Consider the following 12,781-nt stretch of genomic DNA (forward strand, 5'->3'; position numbering starts at 1 on the left):
TGTTAAAGGCTATGAACACCTTTTAATCCATATATTTTTTTATTTTATTGCATTGCTAATCAAAGTGCAATTCGGATGAGATCAAAGTTGATCAACTTTAATAATTTGATCAGAATTGAGCTTTGGTCTTATTAGATCATGGGTTTGCTGCACAGTGAGCTGACAGTGAGCCCGTCTGATGGAATGAGCTCTGAATGGCATCCAGCAGCTTGAAATGTGTTGGGCAAGTTGCAGATGAAAAACGGTGCACATTTTTTAATGAAAACCACAATTTTTTTTCCCCCTAATACATGCAATGCAAAAAAAAAGATTCAAATGTGTCAATAGCCTTTAACCTTTGTGTCCTTAAAAGTGAAGTGAAGATTTCCACGACAAAGAATCTGTTTGAGAATCTGTGACTAATGAAACTGAATGGATGTCTGTGTAATACACATGTATGCCAGGTCCTCCAGAGCAAGTGCTGCTCTAACTGTTGGCTCTCCGCACTGACTACTAGGTATATTTCCATTTGTCTTGGTTTATCGTATGGAAAGGGGCTGTCCAAAGGGAACACCTATTATTTTTTTTATTTTTTTTTAAAGATAATGGAATATATTGACTTGCTGAACATCTTTGGGTAGCTTTGAAATTAATTTTCCACTGTCCTGTTCTGCAGGCTGACAGATCCTGTTCCAACAACAGAAACTTCCATTGCTCCTCGTCAAAGGCCAAAAGCAGGTCAGACCCAACCAAACCCTGGAATGCTTCCTATTCAACCGGCTCTAACTCCGAGAAAAAGACCCACAGTGCAGCCAGCTACTGCCCCACAAGGTATGTTGGCCCCAAGTTTAGTCTTCGACCCCAAAACTAATATTTAGTTTGGCTATGAATACATGAAATTTACAATTTAAAGGGAATGTGTTGCCAGCAAAACATGTTTTTTTTTTTTTTTTAGTTAAACAATTAGTGTATAGGTGATTAAACATTGTTCTAATTTTAATTTTTTTTTCACGAGTCAGGAAATATTATAAATTGGATTCAATTGGATTCTAATTTATAATATTTCCCATTGCCGGTCACTAGATGGAGCCATTCCCAAAATTGCAGCATTGCATGTGGTAAAGAAACCACATTGCTTTATGCTGCAAAATTGGGTAAAAACCCCTCGCTCTAGTGAGCTCTCAGCATCCCCCCCCTCCTTTATCCTGGCTAGTGCCGGGAGAAACGAGGGGTTTGAACGGTCTAACCTCCTACAATGTGTGTCGCCATTTTTTGAGCTAACACACAGTGTAGAAGGTTTACATACACTAGTAAAACACACTGAAACACAAACATACATAGAAATCCCTTACCTGCTCCAGTCGCCACCGCTCCCTCCGGTCCATCCGCTCCGTCTGCTGCCGCTGTTCCATGTGCACAAGTCCGGAAGCCGCGACCGGAAGTAGTAATCTTAGTGTCCGGCCGCGACTTCCGGTCCACAGGAAAATGGCGCCGGACGGCGCGCATTTCAAATTGAACTGTGTGGGAGCGGCGCATGTGCCGTTCCCACACAGCGGCGTACATGTTAGTGGATGGAACGGGCCCCGTTCGCAGTCCCTATGGGACTGGAGCTGCCGTATTCCATGTCTGTATGTGTCGTTAATCGACACATACAGAAATGGAAAAAAAAATGGCAGCCCCCATAGGGAAGAAAAAGTGTAAAAATAAGAAAAAGTAACACACAAACACACAAATTAATCCAAACGTTTTTAATAAAGCACTAACATCTTTAACATATTAAAACAAATTTTGTGGTGACACTGTTCCTTTAAAGATCCTTATTTGGGAATCTTGTGCTCCTGTTTCGCAGTTCTTTCTACGCAGCTTTTGGTGCAGGAGGCAACACGGGCACCATATGTAATCAGTGTATGGTTAAAAATGTTTGTAGAAATGAGTGAGCTCCACTGTCTTTCTTTTGTATTTTCATCGATGGTGCTCTCACTTTGCAGTGTGACACCCAGAAATCAACTTCGGGGGGGTGAAGTGACAATCTAAAACATACAATATAGTTAGTGCACCTACTGTACCTCCCTTTAAATATTACTAGTAGTTATTTGTAATGATAGAAAAGAGCAAAAATGAATAATCATATAGTGTATTTGTACGTACACAATGTAACCTATGCAGGGAATAGCAGTACGTGCTGCTGGGCTGGATGAAGTGGCTATAGACTACTTGGTAGTTTAGGGTTGATTCACCCTGATATACACTTGTTCGTCAATGCTTGTACAAGAAACCTTGTATGTACAACCATGTTACCATCTTAATGCTTCATAAGGTCGTGCTCCTTATAGTACTGGTTTTTCTCTTTGTAATCATGTGTCTTCATCTTTTCTCTTCTAGCGGCTACTATCCAGCCCACAGCCCCTGCTCCTGTGCAGCCTACTGCAAAACCAATTACTCAGACTCCACAAACTCCTAAACCGGCCCAACCTTCTCAGCAGCCGGCCACCCCAGTGACCACCGCTCCGCAGACTCCAGCTCCTGTGCAGCCACCTGCAACTCCAACTGCCCAGCCGGCTCCTCATCCTCAGCAACAACAGCAACTTTATCTCAAACAGCAGCAACTTCTGCAGCAGCAACAAGCCGCAGCATTGTATCAGCAACAAATGCTCCAAGCTCAGCAGGTTAGCTTTTTTTCTTCAGTAGAGAATGATACTTGTGTGCTTTGTATGCAGGATTGTTACAGTTTCACCATATTATCATGTTCGTTACAAGTTATTTCTTTGAAGAAGGAACCAAATTCTCTGGAAAAGTTGTCAGGTACTTTATATAATCTCTAGCTATTTTAGTGGTGTTAGCCTGGGGCTACACACAGACTTTAGTTAATGGGGTATTCTAATGTCTGGCGTTTCTAACTTATCCACAGGATATGCCATAAATGCCAGACCCTCACTAATCAGTGGAACGGCCACCTCTGAATTAAAGTGTATGGCCAATGCGATAGTCTTGAATCGGCGAACGTGGGTCACCGGACCTCCGTTCTACCCATAGATGTAGGTCCCACATCTGGCATACTTGCCTATCAGGCATTTATGGCATATGTTGATATGCCATAAATGCCTAAGATGTGAATACCCTTTTAAGGCAAGGCCCCAGTAGAAATAAAGTTAAGAAGCCTTCGTCTACCCGAACTACTGAAAGGATTATCAGAATATAGTTCATATAACCCAAATGATTGCCATCTTGCCTCTGATCTACAGATGCAGGCCATGCAGCAACAGCAGATGATTCAAGCCTACTACATGCAACAGCAGCAGCAGCTCTTGGCCCAACAGGCTGTAATGCAGCAGAAAGTGGTGGCCCCAATGCCAACTCCCACTCAGCCACAAGTCTTGCCAGCAAATGTTCAAATGCCTGCTGCTCAGGAACAGGGGGTGAGTGCTGTCAGGCTGTGGGCATTTGTCTCTGTGTATTTTCTTGGTATTCTAAGACTCTATACATTGGTGTTCTTGAACTCTGTATGTTTCTTACTAAACCAAAATGGATTTTACACAGAGAGGACATCATGCAATCATTTAGTCCTGATACATTTCCTAGATGACCTGTTAGTGAGATATTCTCTTACAGTTCTACCACTGTCCCCGGGAACAACACCATTGGTGTATAGAGTTAAAAGGCTACACAGGTTGTAATATCCTGAGATACTTACGGTTATTATGGTTTCTTAGGTACAACAGATCCAAGCCCCGGCAAGAGCCTCCAAAAAACCCCAGCCAGCATCAGCACAACCCACTGCAGGACCTAAACTGGGTTCCCTCACCCCTCCCTCCTCTCCTAAGACTCAGCGTGGGGGACACCGGAGGATCCTGAGTGATGTCACACACAGTGCAGTCTTTGGCGTTCCAGCTAGTAAATCTACACAGCTACTCCATGCAGCAGCGGCTGAGGCAAACCTTAATAAATCAAAGTATGTATAAGTTAAATGAACACATAACTGCACATTGTAAGTAATCGTTGTCTGGGCTTAGTGACTCAGGCATTTAAACTCATGTCTGAATTTTCCTCTAGTTACTATTAGCATTTCTTATAGACATCTGTTGGCTTTTTGGTTATGGCTGGGTACAAACTCTCCTTTGAGCACAGTTTGTCTCAATCCTATAAAGACCCATATGTAATATTACAGCCTTTGTTTGTCTTTACATCTCTTAGATCGGCTACCACAACACCTTCTGGCTCACCAAGGACCTCTCAACAGAATGTCCACAACCCACCAGAGTCTTCTGGTTGGAACCCGTTTGATGATGACAATTTCTCTAAGCTCACTGCTGAAGAACTTCTCAATAAGGATTTTGCAAAGCTGGGGGAAAGTAAGCTAAAATGTTTGGCGCACTTTTAATTAGTATGTATATATCTATTTTTGTGGGAAGTCCCCGGTATGCAGTGGTTAGTACCTCTAAAAAAAATGGTTCAACTAAGGACAATCTGTGAACCGGTTCATGGGCGTCACTGTCCATGTATGGACAGTGACATTAGAGTCTTTGAGATGCCGGAATCCCCGGCCAGAGTGTCGGCAACGCTGTGGCCGGGGATTCCCACATCTCAAAGCTCCTAACGTCACTGTCCATATATGGACAGTGGCGTCACGGGCTTCCCCAGGCTCAGCGCTTAAAGTAACCCTGTGCTTGGGGAGGCCTCTTGTGAGTGCCAGGATCCGTTTTAACGGCCGTCACAAGGATTGATTCCTGAAAGATGGCTGTTAAAAACTGAACCATTGGGTACTATGATAGCCTTCGGGCCGTGAAAACGGCCAAAAATAGGATATGTCCTATTTTTTTGACTGCCAGGATTTACGGGTCGATAATAAAACGGCCATATGAATACAGCCATAGAACTACATTTTTCTAATGGCCGTGTCACAGCTGTTAAATAAAACGCCCGTCACACGGCCATTTTTCCCTGATGTGTGAATGTAGCCTAACACAAATTGATGAAAAAATGAATGTGGGTTATGATAGAAAGGTGTGAGAACACCGTTTATTACAGCTTGCTGCATTTGAGTATATCCTTCACGTGATCCTTGCTTTTCTTCAACGGAGGGAAGGATGAGTGTCATTGCTCTGAAGGTCCATGGAATAGCTAATGGCTCATTTATTGTTGCTATCGACAAGACATCTACTTGACTATAGCCGCCAGTTGATCCCTGTGTGGTGTGAAGGTGCTTATTGGATAACTTTGTCCAACAGTCTCTTATGTCTTTTCATGGTCTCCCTAGGTAAACCTTCAGAGCAACTGAGCAGCTCCGCAGAGGACCTTCTGTCAGACTTTTTAGCACCCCTTGCTGTCCCCCCGGCTGATGCTTTTGGACCTTCTCTGTTTTCCGGTGGCGCAGGTGATTAATTACACATTACTTCTAAGTGTGTATTAAAATAACATTAAAAAAAAAGGGTTAAACAATGAATACTTGTAGTGCTTCTAGTTTGTATTGTGCACAGTGTCAAGATTTGACTTTGGGATTGTGGCTGAAGGGGGAAGCAGGAAGGGTTTGCATACCGGCATTCATTCGTCCAGCTGTAAGGACTGATGGCTGGTTTAAACAAAGATTTCTGCCCATAAATGGTATATCGGTGCTTGTTTAAAGACCCCCTGATGTAAATTGTAGGGGAGAAATACGATCGTTCAGTCCTCATACAGTTTACATGGAAAGATGTGCTGCCGACAGCGATGATGTTTAGGGCAGCACAAAAGATGCAATCGGCCGATGAACAGGCGTTTGCTCTTTCGTCGCCTTATCGCTGCCCTGTTTAGCCGATCATTTACATAGGATAGGTGATAATCATGTTATCACTGATCATCATGTTATCGGTGGGGGTCTGACCGCTGGGACCTCCACTGATCAGGAGAACGGGTGTACCCCGAATGAATTGAGCTGCATGTTGAGCATGCGCACTGTTTCTCCATTCATTTATGGCACTGTACGCTGCCATCTCCGTTAGTCCCTTAGACCGTGAATGGAGCAGCAGTGCGCATGCTCGACCTGCCACTCCATTCATTTGGAGGAACAGGACCCCATTCATCCAACCGCTGGGACCCCCACCGATCATCCTGTTATCACCTATCTTGTGGTTAGGGGATAACTTTTAATCCTGGGCAACCCCTTTAAGCTCTAAGCAGGTTTCTCCTTAGAGCTGTAACCAAAGACACACAGGTATGTAGACACTCCCTTTAAAGAGGCTCTGTCACCACATTAGAAGTGGCCTATCTCCTACATAATCTGATCGGCGCTGTAATGTAGATAACAGTGGTTTTTATTTTGAAAAATGATCATTTTTGAGCAAGTTATGAGCAATTTTAGATTTATGCTAATTAGTTTCTTAATAGACAACTAGGCGTTTTTTACCTTTTTACCAAGTGGGCGTTGTAGAGAGAAGTGTATGACGCTGACCAATCCGCGTCGTACACTACTCTCCATTCATGTCCATTTGTACTCAGCACAGCGTGATCTCGCGAGAATAGACCTCACCTCCAGCCAGCATGCGATGTCGATTCACACTCCCGACACTTCGGTGATGTTTGTGTGGGACTCGAGATCACACGCTGTGAATCACAGCACAGCGTGATCTCGCTGTGCTGTGTGAGTAATTCCCACACAAACTTTACCGAAGTGTTGGGTGTGTGAATAGACATCGCGTCCTGGCTGGAGGTGATTTCTATTTACTCTCAAGACACTTCAGTAAAGTTAATGTGGGTGTATGTGACAGCACAGCGTGATCTCGCGAGATCACGCTGTGCGGAGTACAAATGGACATGAATGGAGAGAAGTGTACGACGCTGATTGGTCAGCGTCATAGACTTCCCTTTACAACTCCCACTTGGTAAAAAGTTAAACGCCCAGTTGTCTATTAAGAAACTAATTTGCATAAATCTAAAATTGTTCATAACTTGCGCAAAAATGATCGTTTATCAAAATAAAAACCACTGTTATTTACATTACAACACCAATCAGATTATGTAGGAGATAGGGCACCTAAAATCTGGTGACAGAGCCTCTTTAACCCCTACTCTGCCACAGTCATTAAGAGCCCCTACTAATTACTAAATCTTGGCACGTCTGATATCATTATGATAATGATAAAGTGCAAACACAAGCTCCCAGTGAGATAATTTGATCATGGAGACAATGTTTGTGTGTGTGTGTGTCTGTAACTTTACTTCTGGCTTCTGACTTGTCTTACTCTGCTCTCGTTTCCTTTCTCCTCTTTATTTCATTTCTTTCTGGAACTTAGCTGTGGATAAACCTGTTGACGTGCAGGGTCAGGATCACAGCCCTCCACTCCACAAAACTCCTGACCCCTTTTTACCTCTTCCTCTCTCCGAAGCTCCAGGTAAAAACACAGAGGAAAGGGCCCGGTGTTGTTGCTTTATGGTGTCCGTGTAATATACACCAGTTCTTTCCTACTGAAAACTTCACAAAACCCCTGAGCTGTCACTCTGAGCAAGCGAAGATCTTACCATCCATACTGTAAAAGGGGCTTGTGAAGAGAAGGGCAAAGCAGTCAACAACCCTAGAATGCTTTGCCTATACTGAGCTTCTTTGATAAAAGTGTACCACGCTATTGATTCCGTCAAAACTATGCAACCCTTGCACAACTGCGACAAACGGAAACCATTGGCACTGGATCCGTCACCATTGAAATCAATGGTGATGGAAACCAAAGGTTTCAGTTTGTGTCAGTCAGGGTCCCGCTCAGTCGGAACGGGACCCATGCGCAGATTTAAAGGAAGCCTAACAAATCTATTATTTTGGAGTGTGGGAGGAAACCGTAGTACTCGGAGGTAACCACGCAGACAAAAGCAGAACATACAAACTTCATACAGATGTTTCCCTTGGCCATTTTCTAATCCAAAACTCAGTGCTGCAACGCAACAGTGCCAACCATTGAGCCACCGTGCTGATATACTTACTGCACCTTTAAAGAGCACAGCATGAGACTATTGCGACTACCCTCTAGAGACATACAGTGAAGGAAATAAGTATTTGATCCCTTGCTGATTTTGTAAGTTTGCCCACTGTCAAAGACATGAACAGTCTAGAATTTTTAGGCTAGGTTAATTTTACCAGTGAGAGATAGATTATATAAAAAAAAAAAACAGAAAATCACATTGTCAAAATTATATATATTTATTTGCATTGTGCACAGAGAAATAAGTATTTGATCCCTTTGGCAAACCAGACTTAATACTTGGTGGCAAAACCCTTGTTGGCAAGCACAGCAATCAGACGTTTTTTGTAGTTGATGATGAGGTTTGCACACATGTTAGATGGAATTTTGGCCCACTCCTCTTTGCAGATCATCTGTAAATCATTAAGATTTTGAGGCTGTCGCTTGGCAACTCGGATCTTCAGCTCCCTCCATAAGTTTTCGATGGGATTAAGGTCTGGAGACTGGCTAGGCCACTACATGACCTTAATGTGCTTCTTTTTGAGCCACTCCTTTGTTGCCTTGGCTGTATGTTTCGGGTCATTGTCGTGCTGGAAGACCCAGCCACGAGCCATTTTAATGTCCTGGTGGAGGGAAGGAGGTTGTCACTCAGGATTTGACGGTACATGGCTCCATCCATTCTTCCATTGATGCGGTGAAGTAGTCCTGTGCCCTTTGCAGAGAAACACCCCCAAAACATAATGTTTCCACCTCCATGCTTGACAGTGGGGACGGTGTTCTTTGGGTCATAGGCAGCATTTCTCTTCCTCCAAACACGGCGAGCTGAGTTAATGCCAAAGAGCTCAATTTTAGTCTCATCTGACCACAGCACCTTCTCCCAATCACTTTCAGAATCATCCAGATGTTCATTTGCAAACTTCAGACGGGTCTGTACATGTGCCTTCTTGAGCAGGGGGACCTTGCGGGCACTGCAGGATTTTAATCCATTACGGCGTAATGTGTTACCAATGGTCTTCTTGGTGACTGTGGTCCCAGCTGCCTTGAGATCATTAAGTTCCCCCTGTGTAGTTTTCGGCTGAGCTCTCACCTTCCTCAGGATAAAGGATACCCCACGAGGTGAGATTTTGCATGGAGCCCCAGATCGATGTCGATTGACAGTCATTTTGTATGTCTTCCATTTTCTTACTATTGCACCAACAGTTGTCTCCTTCTCACCCAGCGTCTTACTTATGGTTTTGTAGCCCATTCCAGGCTTGTGCAGGTCTATGATCTTGTCCCTGACATCCTTAGAAAGCTCTTTGGTCTTGCCCATGTTGTAGAGGTTAGAGTCAGACTGATTAACTCCTTAATGACCGGGCATGTTTGTACCTTAATGACCAAGCCAGATTTGTCAAATCTGGTATGTCTGACTTTATCAGAGAATAACTCTGTGAAAGTTTTGAATATCCAAGTAATTCTGACATTGTTTTTTCGTCACATGTTGTACTTTATTTTAGTGGTAAAAGTAGACTGATACGATTTGCGGAAATTAATAAAAAAATAGAGAAATTGAAGAAATTTTGTAAAAATTATCATTTTTCCCTATTTTTAACTGCAATATGTCACATATGTACACACATACTGTACAATTTTTTTAATTAAATATATATTTCCATCTCTTTACTCTATTTTGGCAGCACTTTTGAAAAAAAAAATTTTTTTTCCAGCAATTTGGAAGACTTACAAGTTTAGTAATCATTTTATACATTTTGAAGTACATTTTTTTTTCCTGCACCAAGCCAGGTTTTCAGAGGCTCATAGGTGTCAGAATGGTGGAAACCCCCACAAGTGACACCATTTTGAAAACTACACCCCTTAAGGTATTTATTAAGGGGTGTTGTAAGTATTTTGACCCCACAGTTTTTTTGTAAGAATTCATGCAAAGCAGGCGTAAAAAAATATAATTTCACTTTTTTCATAAAAGTATCACTTTGAAGACCGATTTCTGTGTAAAGTGACCATGAGAATGAAGAAACACACCCCAAAATATATCACCCTGTTTCTCCTGTTTTCAAAAATGCCCCCATTGTGACCCTAATGCATTGCTTGGACACACGACAGGGCCCGAAAGGGAGGGAGCACCCGGAGGCTTTCAGGACTCATATTTTGCTTGAAAATGTTTTAGGCCCTACTGTATATTTGGAGAGGTTTTGAGCTACCAGAGCGATAGAATCTCCCCATAAACGACCCCATTTAGAAAACTAGACCCTTTAAGGTATTTATCTAGGGGTGTAGTGCGTACTTTGACCCCACAGTTTTTTGCTAAATTTAATGCATAGCAGGTGAAAAAAAAAAAAAAAAAAAAACGTTTTTCATAAAAGTATCACTTTGAAGACCGATTTCTGTGTAAAGCGACCATGAGAATGAAGAAACACACCCCAAAATATATCACCCTGTTTCTCCTGTTTTCAAAAATGCCCCCATTGTGACCCTAATGCATTGCCTGGACACACGACAGGGCCCGAAAGGGAGGGAACACCCGGAGGCTTTCAGGACTCATATTTTGCTTGAAAATGTTTTAGGCCCCACTGTACATTCGGAGAGGCTTTGAGCTACCAGAGCAATAGAATCTCCCCATAAACGACCCCATTTAGAAAACTAGACCCCATAACGTAATTATTTAGGTATATAGTAATTATTTTGACCCCCCAGTTCTTTGCTAAATTTAATGCATATCAGGTGAAAAAAAAAAGAATTTCACTTTTTTGATAAAAGTATTTGTTTGAAGACCGATTTCTTTGTAAAGCGAACATGAAAATGAAGAAACACACCCCAAAATCTATCACCCTCTTTCTCCTGTTTTCAAAAATACCCACATTGTGGCCCTAATGCGTTGTTTGGACACACGGCAGGGCCCCAAAGGAAGGGAGCACCCGGAGGCTTTCAGGACTCACTGTACATTTGGAGAAGCTTTGAGCTGCCAGAACGATAGAAACTGCCCATAAACTACCCCATTTCGAAAACTAGACCCCTTAAGGTATTTATCTAGGGGTATAGTTAGCATTTTGACCACACAGGTTTTTCGCTAAATATATTGGAATTAGTCTGTAAAAATTAAAATGTACTTTTTTTCTGAAACAACATAGAAATTTTTATTATTTACAAGGAATAACGAAGAAAATGCACCCCAACATTTGTAAAGCAATGTCTCCCGATTACGACAATACCCCATATGTGGTAATAAACTGCTGTTTGGACCCACAGCAGGGCTCAGAAGGGAAGGAGCGCCATTTGGATTTATGATTTTGCTGGAATGGTTTTCGGTGCCATGTCGCATTTGCAATGCACTGGAGGGACCAAAACAGGGGAAACCCACCAAAAGTGACCACATTTTGGAAAAACCTTCAAGGAATTTTTCTAGGGGTATAGTGAGCATTTACACCCCACGGGTCTTTTGCAGAGTTTATTAGAATTAGGGCGCGAAAATTAATATCAACATTTTTTCCACTAAAATGTTGCATTTTCTCATTTTCACAAGGGATAAAGGAGGAAAAAAACAACCATTTTTTATAAAGCAATTTCTTCCGAGTACGGAAATACCCAACATGTTGTCATACGTTTTTTCATTAGAAATGAATTAACCCCTTCAGGACTGATCCATTTTTTGCTTTCATATTTGAGATTTTCACTCCCCGCTTTCCAAGAGCCATAACTTTTTTATTTTTCCATCAATAGAGTGGTGTGGGGCTTATTTCTTGCGGGAGGAGCTGCAGTACATGCGATTTATTTATTTTTATCACTTTTTGTTCCATTTTTTTGCAATCCTGAGCAAAAAACAGGAATTCTGACACCGTTTTTTAGGTTTTCTTTTTGCGGCGCTCACCGTACGCTATAAATGACATTTTTACTTTATTCTGCGAGTTGGTACGATTACGGAGATACCATATGTATATAGGTTTGGTCCTTTTTTTTAGCGTTTGCACAATAAAATGACTTATTTATAAACAAAAAAAATTCTGTGTCACCATATTCTGAGAGCCATAATTTTTTTATTTTTTAGTCAAAAAAGCTGTGTAAGGGCTTGTTTTTTGCGGGACAGATAGAAGTTTTTATTGGTACTATTTTTGGGAACATGCGACTTTTTGATCACTTTTTATTCTTTATTTTGGGAGGGGTGGTGACCAAAAAAATTGTGATACTGTCGTCGTTTTTTATTGATTTTTTGGGGGGTGTTCATCGTGCGGGGAAAATAACATTACAGTTTTATAGTTGGGGTCGTTACGAACGCGGTGATACCAGATATGTGTACTTTTTTAACGTGTTCATTTTTTTTCTATAATAAAATTTTTATTATAGGAAAAAAAGCAGTTCATGTTTATATCACTTCTAACTTTTATTTTTACACTTTTTTTAAAACATTTTTATTACTTTTTTAACTTGTCCCACTAGGGGACACTTAGTCTTGCAGCTTTGATCGCTGCTAGAGTACATTACACTACACACGTAGTGTAATGTACTCGGTCATTGTGACGTAACGGTCACTCTGACAGGAAGCCGAGGAGGAACGGCCGGAGGCTGCTCCTCCGAGGCTTCCGTACATGGCAACCCGGAGGTCATTATCTGACCTCCGATTGCCGTGCCAAGCATCGGTAGCCCCCACGATCACTTCTTGGGGGCTGCCGATGTGCTTCAAACCACTTAAATGCGGCGACGGCAATCCGTCGCCGCACTTAAGGGGTTAACTGCCGAAAGCAGCGGCGATGGTCCGCTGTCCGGCAAGACTGATGTCTCAGCTGTCTAGGACAGCTGTCAGCGCGGGTCTGTCACTCTGTGTTTACACAGAGTGACAGTTTGAAATGCGGACGAAAATGCACGTCCTGGTGCGGGAACTAGCAGCCGAC

At 42.3% G+C, this 12,781-nt stretch overlaps 1 protein-coding gene across 9 annotated transcripts in view; it reads left to right on the forward strand.

Moving 5' to 3' along the window:
* The window catches only part of AAK1 (AP2 associated kinase 1), a 138,744-nt gene that overhangs the window by 84,145 nt on the left and 41,818 nt on the right, over positions 1–12,781 (forward strand). For 6 of the 9 annotated variants that reach the window (XM_075858521.1, XM_075858523.1, XM_075858524.1 and 3 more), the window contains exons 10-16: positions 656–810; positions 2,362–2,645; positions 3,222–3,395; positions 3,690–3,928; positions 4,171–4,328; positions 5,234–5,350; positions 7,245–7,343. In XM_075858521.1, the coding sequence (XP_075714636.1) occupies positions 656–810; positions 2,362–2,645; positions 3,222–3,395; positions 3,690–3,928; positions 4,171–4,328; positions 5,234–5,350; positions 7,245–7,343 (1,226 nt within the window). The remainder of the gene's footprint in view (positions 1–655; positions 811–2,361; positions 2,646–3,221; positions 3,396–3,689; positions 3,929–4,170; positions 4,329–5,233; positions 5,351–7,244; positions 7,344–12,781) is intronic. The other 3 variants (XM_075858522.1, XM_075858527.1, XM_075858525.1) reach the window with 2 other exon arrangements.

This window comes from Rhinoderma darwinii, chromosome 3 (genome assembly GCF_050947455.1).
Source record: "Rhinoderma darwinii isolate aRhiDar2 chromosome 3, aRhiDar2.hap1, whole genome shotgun sequence".
Lineage (NCBI taxonomy): Eukaryota > Metazoa > Chordata > Amphibia > Anura > Rhinodermatidae > Rhinoderma > Rhinoderma darwinii.